At 45.5% G+C, this 11,854-nt stretch overlaps 1 protein-coding gene across 1 annotated transcript in view; it reads right to left on the reverse strand.

Annotated features, from left to right (window-relative positions):
• ABCB10 (ATP binding cassette subfamily B member 10) overlaps window positions 1-11,226 on the reverse strand; it is a 39,812-nt gene extending 28,586 nt beyond the window's left edge. The window contains exon 1 of the mRNA XM_024213813.2: window positions 10,683-11,226. Coding sequence (XP_024069581.2) covers window positions 10,683-10,989 — 307 coding nt within the window. The 5' untranslated portion in view covers window positions 10,990-11,226. The remainder of the gene's footprint in view (window positions 1-10,682) is intronic.
• Window positions 11,227-11,854: the final 628 nt, after the last annotated feature.

The raw sequence follows: 11,854 nt of genomic DNA on the forward strand, positions 1-11,854 counted from the left end.
CAGTATTCAGAGCTGGGCGCTGGGCTAACAGCCGTCGCTCTCCGGCCACCCAGTTCTGAAGGAAGCGCAGAAGTAAGGGTGGCAATACTACGACTGCCCTAAAATAACCTTGTGACCCCCCCCGCAACTCCCTTTTGGGTCAGGCCCCCCAATTTGAGAAATGCTGGTTTCCCCCATGAAATCTGTATAGTATAGGGTAAAAGCACACAAAAGACCAGATTTCATGATCTGTGACGCATTTTTCATGGCTGCGAATTTGGTAGGGCTCTACTTATGAAGAAGTGATTATGGTGAATGAGAGCACAATTCCAAAACATTACTCACTTGCAGAAGAGCCTGGTGGGGAAACACTTGTCTTTTACTCTGAGCAAATAAGCACTGAGTATTTATAGGAAAGAGATACACTCTACCAATGGAAAGCAAGAACAAGATACCTCTAGTTTTGCATGCAGGTCAGGAATGGAACTACAAGTAATTAGAGTGTAGGGTTGGACAAAGCACAGCAGACAAATGAGATGGGAAAAGGCCAGGAGGAAAAGCAGAAGAAACTAAAGTAAAAGACAAATGCTAGTGACCTAGAACGCAATGTAAGATCAAGCATAATATCAGTTTAATAATGAATACATCCTCTCTCTCCAGGAGCTGGACTTGATCTCATATATCTTTTCTATTTTTAACTCCTGTGATCCTGATCTCCTATTTTCTATTTTTAACTTCGGCTGTCTAGGATGGCACCTTGATCACAGAAGGCACCATTGGCTGGTCTCATGCAATCAGGTAAACACAGGAGTCCTGAAGCTATCTTCTTTATAGTAGTCACCCTCCTTAATATTTGGAGACATTACAGAATTAAGACCCCTGTAACTTCATTGAACAAAACAACCAGGGTGGATTTGACTTAAATCAAATTGATTTAAATCATGATAGATGTAGGTTTCATTTTTAGAAGGTACACATGATACATTTTTAAGTGATTTATTTTGAAAACATGTCAGATTAGTTTTACCAGAAAATGAATGATTGGTTATTTCATTTACCAAAGGTAATTGAAGCAGATATTTATGAAATCATTGGGAGGTGAACTATCTCCAATTCAACAAGCTAATCATTAATATTTGGAGGATTTTCTTGCCATGCTGTATTAGGAAGAGAAGATCACCAGGCAGACATTTAAATTGTTTTATTTAACTAAAACAACGTTATGTATTCTGGATTTTTTTCTTCAACAGCAAACATATAATATTTTAACAAAACAAGGATATGAATTTTTGGATTTAGTTAAACATTCAAGTTGTTTAAAATCAGGTTTGTTTTTGTTAAAATTGTTTTTAACTAAAATAGTTAGTTGATTTAATTTTGTTTTTAATATTTCATTTATGTCAACCAAGTCAACATGAGAAACTTAAAATATTGGCTTCTGCAGCTAACTCAGTCATCTTCACCTTCGTTTTCCTGTTCGTTCATAATCTGGAAAAGAAAAACAAGCTTTCCTGCTTTTTCAGATCCCAAACGATTTCTCAATTTGGAATGAATTAGTCAAAAGGAAGAAAATATTCCTTTCTTTCTACACCAGCAGAAGAAGCTACTGCTGTTAAAAGTGAGATTATCACTTCAAGAGTCTCTGAATCCAAGTGCTTAAGTGAATTCCACCAGTTCACTAGTGTGACTTTCTTTAAAACATCGTCAGCAAACATGTATTTCTTGAATGGTTCTTATTCCCGAACTGGGTCTCTTTTACGGCCTGCTGCCATTATAGGTTTTCCCTTCTAGGAAGAGAATGGTATGGTAGATCTCAAATCAATGAAAGCTTACACTCAGAAAGACCTCAAGACTTCTGGAATATGCTGCTCAAACAGTTTCACTTTGGTTTCTACTGCTTGTCCCTGCCTTCTCACATTTATCTCCAGACTACTTCTCCTTATCCAGATCTATTCTGCCCCCAACAATCTTCTATTCATTGAACTTTTTGAAACTTTGATTTTTTTAGAGAGAGGTAAGGGATTGACTGTGTGTACACAAATTTGCAGAGGCACAATAGGGTTGAGGTCTCTTATTTCTCACCTCTATATATTATTTATCTATTTTACAACATTTTTATTAACAACAAGCATGTTATCTCTGGAGACACAAATCCACAGTTTGAGAACTGCAAAACTAAGCATCTTTGATGGTATCTTCTAGACTGAGCACTGAGACCAATTGGTTAGATAGAAAGATTAACCTAAATAATCTATACAGAAGCCCCTGGAGCCCCATAAGATTGGGTCCCTAATCCATGAACTATTGGAACTCATTTACAAAACTTTTCTTAAACATTACATGAATAGATTGTCTCATACTATAGAATTAGAATTTATAATCCCAATTCCATGATGAGATATCTTTGAGCTATAATGTATCATCTTTAGTTTTTTTCCTCAAAGCATTTTATCAAAAAAAATCGTATTTAAATCATAAAAATCCTTTTTTTTGTTTTGTTTTTTTAAAAAAATCATTGATTTTTATCCACCCTGAAAACAACAGAGTAACTATGGAGTAAATTCTCAACATGGCATGTAATGATATTTTTCATTAACATTAATGAGAATGATAAGATTAAAACTCATGTTTTGTGCTTAAAAAAATATTCCCAAATGACTAAACTACAAAGTTTAGTGGTTGAAGTGATGGTGCTGCACCTGAGAGATGTCACTATTGTTATGTATATGAAAGGAATTTTGAGGAGTCTAGCTTTTATAAAACAAAAAACTGTACATACAAGCTTTTTAATATAGACACTAAAATATTTGTTTGCCATTTATATCAGCTAAGAACACTGAAGAAAAGATTAACCAGCATTTTATATCCAAAGTGTGTCTCGTACAGTGAAACTGTTACCAAACAGTAAGCCTCTGTCGTCTCACAAAAAACTCTCTCAGATAAAAGTAAAAGTACTACCAAGGAAAACAGTCTTTGAGGGTCCATTTCCCAACCCACAGTAGTAACAAGATAGTTGCAAACCCTGGTTGGTTTTTATTTAAAAAAATGTAAGTTATGAACAAAAAAGAAAAACAGCACAGGAAATTTTCCCCTTACAGAGGCATCTACAACAGTATTTGCTACTTCTACTGTAATTAAATGCCTACAAGAGTTTTCATTATTAATGTTTTTCAGGTATTTATAACTTGGCAGGTGCTAATCAGGGAACTTCTGTTTGCAGGAAGCAGCGTGGGCTGAGAGATGTGCTGCCTGCCCTTCCCGCAGCCCCCACTGGCCTGGGACGACGAACCGCGGCCAGTGGGAGCTGCGATCGCCCGAACCTGTGGACGCGACAGGTAAACAAATCAGCCCGGCCCACCAGGGGCTTTCCCTAATGGGCTGCGTGCCAAAGGTTGATGATCCCTGAACTAAATGTTCGTATTAGAAAGGCTACCATCACCTTTAGCAGACTAACTAAAAGACCATGGAACAACTCAAAACTTACCATTAAGACCAAAATGCTAGTGTATCAAGCTTGCGTCCTCAGCACTCTCATGTATGGACATGGACAACTTATACTTATCGAGAGAAAAGGTTAAACAGTTTCCACCTACGCTGTTTACGCAACATATTCAACACCAAATGGCAAGATAAAGTCACCAAAACAGAGGTTCTTCAAAGGGCAAATTTACCAAGTGTTTCAGCTCTGCTCAAGCAAAGACGACTGCGCTGGCTGGGCCATCTGAGTAGGTTGGAAGATGGATGCCCATGCATACCTAAGGACATACTATATGGGGAGCTATCAGAGGGAACAAGATCAACAGGATGTCCCAAGCTTCGCTATAAAGACACGTGCAAGCGAGATATGAAGTAATTTGGAATTGATCTTAATCGATGGGAAACCTTGGCAAGTGATCGTAACAAGTGGAGCCATCGTCTCCATCAGGGCATCAAAGCCCATGACAGAAGCTGGCTCCTACAGCTTGAAAAGAAAAGAGCCTGTAGGAAGCAAGCAGCTCCCAACCAAGACACAGACATTTGCAATAACTGCCAAGGAGCATGCAAATCTTGGACTGGACTATTTAGTCATAGGAGACATTGCAAACCATTTACATCACAGGCTGCAATTCCCACTGTCTCTCACAGACGAAAGGATGCCAACTGCTTATAACTTGGCAGTAAAAAAATTGCTTCAGGCCAAAATCTGTCATTAAAGGTGTCAGTTGGGAAGAGGTTTAAAAAAAAAAAAAAGAAAGAAAATCAAACCTAAATGTTAAGCAAATCAACTTCCCTCAAGGCCTCCAAACAGCAAAATTTTAAAAAGCAATGTTCTAGTTTTGCATTTGCCGTTCTAGTGCTTTTAAATGAGTATTTTAAACAACTGAAATGTCAGTTTTTAATTTTAATTTAGATTAATCATTTTGGTATCTCAGAAAAGAACATAGGCTATAGAAATGGATTATCAAATCCAATCCCCCTGCTATCACAGGCTACACGGTCATATAATCCTGCTCATAAATTTGTCATGCCCCATCTCAACAGTAATTAGGTTGTTCGCCCCGTACTTCTATTAGAAGGCAGTTCCAGAACCTCACTCTTCTTCTACTAGTCAGAAACCTTCTAATTCCCAGCATATGTTTATTCATTGCCTGTTTATACCCAATTTATTTTTGTTCCTTTGCCAACATTGTCCTTTACCTTAAACAGTTCCTCTCCTTTCCTGGCATTCAACCCGCACGTACTTACAGAGAAAAGTTATATCCTCTCAGCCTCTGTTTTGCTAAACAAGACATGCTCTTTTAGTGTGCTCTCAAACAAAAAAGGAGCATATACATAAACTACTTTTCAACATTTTTTACAGTGCAAAATTAGTTCAAATGCAAGCATTGGTGGATTAGTTTTCTTATGTACATTAATAAATAAAATACTATAATTACACATTAAATTATTATAAATTGTTCCAGAGACATCTACATCAAACACATCACTGGCCACCGACCGTACCAGGAGGCGTGAGCCGGAGCGACATCGTGATTCAACTACGAGAAAGGGACTGAGAGACTTTGTCCGTTGGACAATATGAACTGGAACCATAAACTCACTGAACAGTAAATCTCACCAAATGAGGATCAATCCATCCTCATCATCGTATCCACTCGTTATACTCTACACCTGAACATAGCTATTATATGAACAACATACCCTCATATCTCAATGTCTGTACTTTGACCCGTCAACCTTTAACCCCCAATCAGGGATATTGCAGATTATGTATTCCTTATGCCATCCGATCTTAAACCGAACTTCGCACCTCTTAATGATCTGTACGTTATTCCCTGATAACCAGAAACTTCTATGCTTAAACTCTGTACTGTTCACTTTTTCGAAACATCATCTTAATAAAATTTTTTATATCATGCTTGTGGTTTGTAGAATAGTGAGTCCTCAAGTAAAGACAGCTATGATAGACCCCATTTAGCAATTGGTGCATTACATAGCCCAGGGCATGAGGCGGAGTGTGATGGGTTTTGGGGTACCCAAGACTCTGAGCCCTGGTCTACACTACAAGGTTAGGTCGATTTTATAAGCAATGTCTACACAACCAACCCCGTTCCATCGACCTAAAGGGCTCTTAAAATTGACTTCTGTACTCCTCCCCGGCGAGGGGAGTAGCGCTAAAATCGACCTTGCTGGGTCGAATTTGGGGTAGTGCAGACGCAATTAGGTGGTATTGGCCTCTGGGAGCTATCCCAGAGTGCTCCAGCGTGACTGCTCTGGACAGCACTTTCAACTCCGATGCACTAGCCAGGTACACAGGAAAAGCCCTGGGAAATATTGAATTTCATTTCCTGTTTGGTCTGCGTGGCAAGCTCAGCAGCACAGGTGACCATGCAGTTCCCCCAGAATCGCAAACGAGCTCCATCATGGACCGAACGGGAGACACTGGCTCTGACTGCTGTATGGGGAGAAGAATCTGTGCAGGCAGAACTCCAATCAAAAAGAAGAAATGCTAATAGATATGCCAAAAATCGCACAAGGCGTGGTAGACAGAGGCTACAACAGGGACATACAGCAGAGCCCCATATATGCCACTTCTATGATCAGCTGCATGGCATTCTAGAGGGGGACCTACCACTACCCCACCACTGTCCGTATACACCTGCAAGGGGGGAGTCTCACGCAACAGGGAGGAGGAGGAGAATGTGCAGCAGGCAGGCAGTGAATCTGTTCTCCCTGGCAGCCAGGACCTTTTCATCACCCTGGAGCCAATACCCTCCCAAGGCGGGATTCTGGACCCTGAAGCCAGAGAAGGCACCTCTGGTGAGTGCACATTTGTAACTACACTACAGGGTTTAAAAGAAATTGTGTTTAATGTTTGATTTGCCCTGAAGACTTGGGATGCATTCGCGGCCAGTACAGCTACTGGAAAAGTCTGTTAACGTGTCTGGTGATGGAGCGGGAATCCTCCAGGGACATCTCCATGAAGCTCTCCTGGAGGTACTCAAAGCCTTTGCAGAAGGTTTCTGGGGAGGGCTGCCTTATTTCCTCCTCCACGGTGGGACACTTTACCACGCCAAGCCAGTAGCAAGTAGCCTGGAATCATTGCAGCACAAAGCATGGCAGCGAATGGTCCTGGGTTTTGGTCACATTCAAGCAACATTCGGTCTATATCTTTCTGTGTTAGCCTCAGGAGAGTGATATCATTCATGGTCACCTGGTTGAAATAGGGGAATTTTTGTAAGGGAACAGTAAAAGGACCCTGTTCATGCTGGGCTGTTTGCACTTGGCTAAAAGGGATCATCCCCGAGAATAGCCACACAGTGGGGTGGGGGGAGGTGTGTGCTGCACATTCACCCAAAAACCACAGCCCCTGCTTTTAAATGGCAAACCCAACCAGCATTGCTTGCTATGGGAAAGGAGGGCGCTGCAGTTTGAAACCATTCCCACGGTATGAAGGCGGAAGAAGCCAACCTCGCGTACCCTTTGGCTTACCATGGCTGCCTGGAAACCGAATTCTGTTGCCTAGCCGTGTGTGATGTGTCACCATACCAGCAGGCGCTCAATATAAAAAGGCAAAATGCGACCTTGTACCTAAAGCACATGTGCTGTCTGCTGTGAATTGCTTGATTCACTAGAAAGAGTCTCCCTTTTGTTCTCAGAAATGTATCATCTTAAGTTTTACTCTCCCTTTTTATCTCCCCACGGGTGCAAATGTTTCTATGCTCCCCCTATCATCTCCGTCCCTGAAGTTATTGCAGATCAGAAGGCAAAAAAAAAAAACAACGTACTCGCGATGACATGTTTTCCGAGCTCATGCAGTCCTCCCGCACTGATAGGGCATAGCTGAATGCATGGAGGGATTCAGTGGCAGAGGCTAGGAAAGCATTAAGTGAGCGCAATGAGAAGAGACAGGATGCGATGCTCAGGCTAATGGGGGAGCAAACGGACATGATGAGATGTCTGGTGGAACTGCAGGAAAGCCAACAAGAGCACAGACCACTACTGCATCCACTGTACAACCATCTGCCCTCCTCCTCAAGTTCCATATCCTCCTCACCCAGACACCCAAGAACGCTGGGAGCGGGGGGGGGGGGGAAACGGGGAGGCTCCAGGTACCCAGCCACTCCACTTCAGAGGATGGTCCAAGCAACAGAAGGCTCTAATTCAAAAACAGTTTTGATTTGTAGTGTGGCTACCATAAGCAATGTGGCCTTGTCCTCCCCTCCCCTCCCCCACCCGGGCTACCTTGTCAGTTATCTCACTTTTTTTTTAAATTGAGAAAGAAAGAATGCATGGTTTCAAATCAATATTTCCTTTGCCAGCTGTGATTGAAGGGGGGAGGGCGTTTGGTTTACAGGGAATTAAAATCAACAAAGGGGGTGGGTTTGCATCAAGGAGAAACACAAAACTGTCACACCATACCAGTCATGAAACTGGTTTTCAAAGCCTCTCTGATGCGCAGTGCGCCTACCTGTGCTCTTCTAATCGCCCTGATGTCTGGCTGCTCAAAATCAGCTGCCAGGCGATTTGTCTCCCCCTTACTCTCACAGATACTATGGAGCACACACCAAGCAGCAATAACAATGGGAATATTGGTTGCGCTGAGTTCTAACCTAGTCAGCAAACAGCGCCAGAGATCTTTTAAACGTCCAAAGGCACATTCTATCACCATTCTGCACTTGCTCAGCCTATAGTTGAACTGTTCCTTACTACTGTCCAGGCTGCCTGCGTATGGCTTCATGAGCCATGGAAGCATGGGGTAGGCTGGGTCCCCAAGGATAACTATTGGCATTTCAACATCCCCAACAGTAATTTTCTGATCTGGGAAGTAAGTCCCTTCTTGCAGCTGCTCGAACAGCCCGGAGTTCCTAAAGATGCAAGCGTTATGCATCTTTCCCGGCCATCCCACGTTGATGTCGGTGAAACGTTCCTTGTGATCCACCAGTGCTTACAGCACCATTGAGAAGTACCCCTTGCCGTTTATGTACTGATTGGCAAGGTGGTGCGGTGCCAAGATAGGGATATGGATTCCGTCTATCGCCCCACCACAGTTAGGGAACCCCATTGCAACAAAGCCATCCACTATGACCTGCACATTTCCCAGAGTCACTACCCTTGATAGCAGAACATCAGTGACTGCATTAGCTACTTGGATCACAGCAGCCTCCACAGTAGATTCGCCCACTCCAAATTGATTCCCGACTGACCAGTAGCAGTCAGGCGTTGCATGCTTCCACAGGGCTATCATCACTCGCTTCTCAATTGTCAGGGCAGCTCTCATCTTGGTATTCCTGAGCTTCAGGACGGGGGAAAGCAACTCACAAAGTTCAAGGAAAGTGGCCTTACGCATGCGAAAGTTTCGCAGCCACTGGGAATCATCCCATACCTGCAATACTATGCGGTCCCACCAGACTGTGCTTGTTTGCCGGGCCCAGAATTGGCGTTCCACTGTATCGACCAGCCCCACTGCAGCCATGATGTCCCAATTGCCACATCCTGTACTTTCAGGAACGTCTGTGTCCATGTCCTCCTCACAATCATCCTCGTGCTGGCGTCTCCTAGCCATGTTCTGCACATACTGCAGGATAATGTGCGAGGTGAGCATTGTAAACACAACAGCAATGGTGAGCTGAGCGGGCTCCATGCTTGCCATGCTATGGCATCTGCACGGGTAACCCAGGAAAAAAAGGTGCAAAACGATTGTCTGCTGTTGCTTTCATGGAGGGAGGGGGAGAGAGGAGACTGACGATATGTACCCAAAACCACCCGCGACAACGTTTTTGCCCCATCAGGCACTGGGCGCTTAACCCAGATTTCCAATGGGCAACAGAAACTGCGGGAACTGTAAGATAGCTACCTACAGTGCACCACTCCGTGAGTCGATGCTAGCCATGGTATTGAGGATGCACTCCGCCGACTTAATGCGCTTAGTGGGGACATACACAATCGACTGTATAAAATCGCTTTCTAAAGATCGACTTCTATAAAATCGACCTAATTTCGTAGTGTACGCATACCCTGAGTCATCTTGTTATTCCCTACCTCCAGTGAGAGATAGTCTTCCTTGTCTGGGTGCCAGCTCATTACACCACCAGCCTTTCAATCACTCAAGCACTCTCTTTTGGACTTTGTCAGCCCTAACTTCGCCTTGCAGGTTAATAGATGCACTCCAATCCCCAAGTCCCTTTGAATTGTTCCCCTGTGATATCGAGCCTGACATTGCCTACTCACAGAAATCACATATCCTCTGCACCCAAAAGTGCAGTGTACCCCAACTTACCAGTTTTACCTTAAACCACTGCCCCTTTAAACCACACAACACTTGCAAGCACTTATAATAAAACAAAAGATAGGTTATTTAAGAATGAGGATTTAACTAGAAACAAGAATGATGGAAACAAAAGATTACAATATAAAACAAAATCATAAAACATGAACCTAGGCCTACACTTATCAAGAGTTATCTTTCTTATCTCATAAAGTAGGTTCCGCCTTTCCCCCCAAAGTTCAGTCTGTTTGCAAAGTTGGCTGCTGTCCCAAACACCAGGTTTCAAACATTTATGAAAGCAGCCCTGTTTCACAAGGGGTTTCCTCAGTGAAAGGATACAGAATGCTACTCCCTCCTCTGTTATACTGAAAGCAGCCTTTTGTTTCTATTTGCAGACAGGGCAAACCCAGTCCTGTTGTACTGTTCCTTTTTTACCTTTAAGGCATTTGAGTTGTTTGCCATTGCCTCTGATGGTGTCCCATTCAAAGTCTTACCATTGTGCAAAGCTAAACAATTGAGCCTTGCATTGCATCAGGTTAGTGAGGGTGACAAATCCCCCTTGCCCAAAAGGGCCATTACCAAGACATATTATCCCCCTGGTGACTAATTTCTACTCCAAGTCTATAAAGCATACTTTTAAGGTAAATACATGATTCCTTCAATATTACCCGGGCACACATCTCACAAAGATTCTCACTCTTGACAAGTTACCTCCCTTCCACGTTCCTCTTTGTGCATAAGTACCCTGTAAGACATGTATGGGGTGCAATGAGTTTGTCGGGTCTGCGGTGACAGCTGTTTGTGAAGCTCAGGAGGCTCTTTGCCAAGGGGTGCTGGTGTCACAGTGAGCTTGGGGTGGCTGACAGTATGGGGCAGGGCGCGGAGGCTGGGTGGGGCAGGTAACCGTCACTGGGCTGGGGGGCAGGCGGTGCTGGGAGGGGGCAGAGGCAGGTACCTGTCAGTCTCCAGCGCTCCGGCCGTGCCAGGGCCAGCAGCCTCTTCACCTCCGAGTCTCCCCCACTTCCCCGGGGGCTGCTCCTCCTCTCCGGCTCCCCGGCCGCCGCCCCAGCCGCCCGGGAGGACGCAGAGCGGGGGGCGCCGCCGCGGAGGAGGCGCAAGGGGCCGGGCTCGGCTGGGGCCCCGCACCTGCCGGCCGAGAGCAGCAGGAGCCGGGCGCCGCTCAGGGGGAGCCGGGCGGCCCGAGTCCAGGGCGGCGGCAGCCTCCGCAGCAGCAGGGGCAGGCGGGGAGCGTAGCCCGCCATGGGGCAGGGGAGGCCGCGCTGGCGCTGTTGCTGCTGCTGTTTCCCGGCCCTGCCGCGGCGCAGGAGAAGGAGGCGCCTACAGCCGCTGCCCCACGCCGCCCGTGGAGCCGGAGCGCAGGGCCTGGGGCCCGGCCCCGCCTGCCGCCCGCTGATAAGGGCCGGGCTGCGGCTTCCTGCTCATCGCCGCAACGCCAACCCAGCCCCCGGCCAGCGCCCCCTGCTGCCTCTGCCCGGTCTCCCCAGCGGCCTCCGCTCACCACGGCGGGAACGTGTAATATGGTACAAATCCACCCCAGGAGTAAACCCCGCCCCCGTACCGGGTTGGGTTGCTGCTCCCCCTGCCCTGTCCCGTCCTGGCCCTTATTCTCCAATCTCCTCTCAGCGCCGCGTCACTTTCACGGGCTCCTTATTAGCTAGCCTTCCAGTCAGCTTCCCTCCTGGGTGAGAAAGGGGAGGGAGGGCCACAGATCAGCAGCATGCACCGCGGGGCACGACTCATTGTGGCGTCGCAGGTGGAGATACAGGTTACCGACACTTATTTCTTTGCTCCAGTCGCGGAGGAGCCCGCAGAGCCCACGAGCACGTTCGGACCCTCCAGGAGGAAGCCCATCAGCGCTGGAACTCCCCCTCATGTTTTGATTATCTGCCCAGCCTACTGTGAGCCGTGTCTCATTGTGGCAGTTCACATGGACAGAATTTGTAATCTCATCCTTGTGGAGGAGAGGTCTGTGGCCTGAGGAGCTGACAACTTAAGGGCCACCATCTTCCTGGCCCCTCACTCAGGGTATGTCTACACTACGAGGGTAATTCGATTTTACTTAAATCGAATATGTGGAATCGATATTGCAAAGTCGAACGTGTGTGT

Source organism: Terrapene carolina, unplaced genomic scaffold (genome assembly GCF_002925995.2).
Source record: "Terrapene carolina triunguis isolate 2854851 unplaced genomic scaffold, T_m_triunguis-2.0 Scaffold85, whole genome shotgun sequence".
In the NCBI taxonomy this organism is placed as follows: Eukaryota; Metazoa; Chordata; order Testudines; family Emydidae; genus Terrapene; species Terrapene triunguis.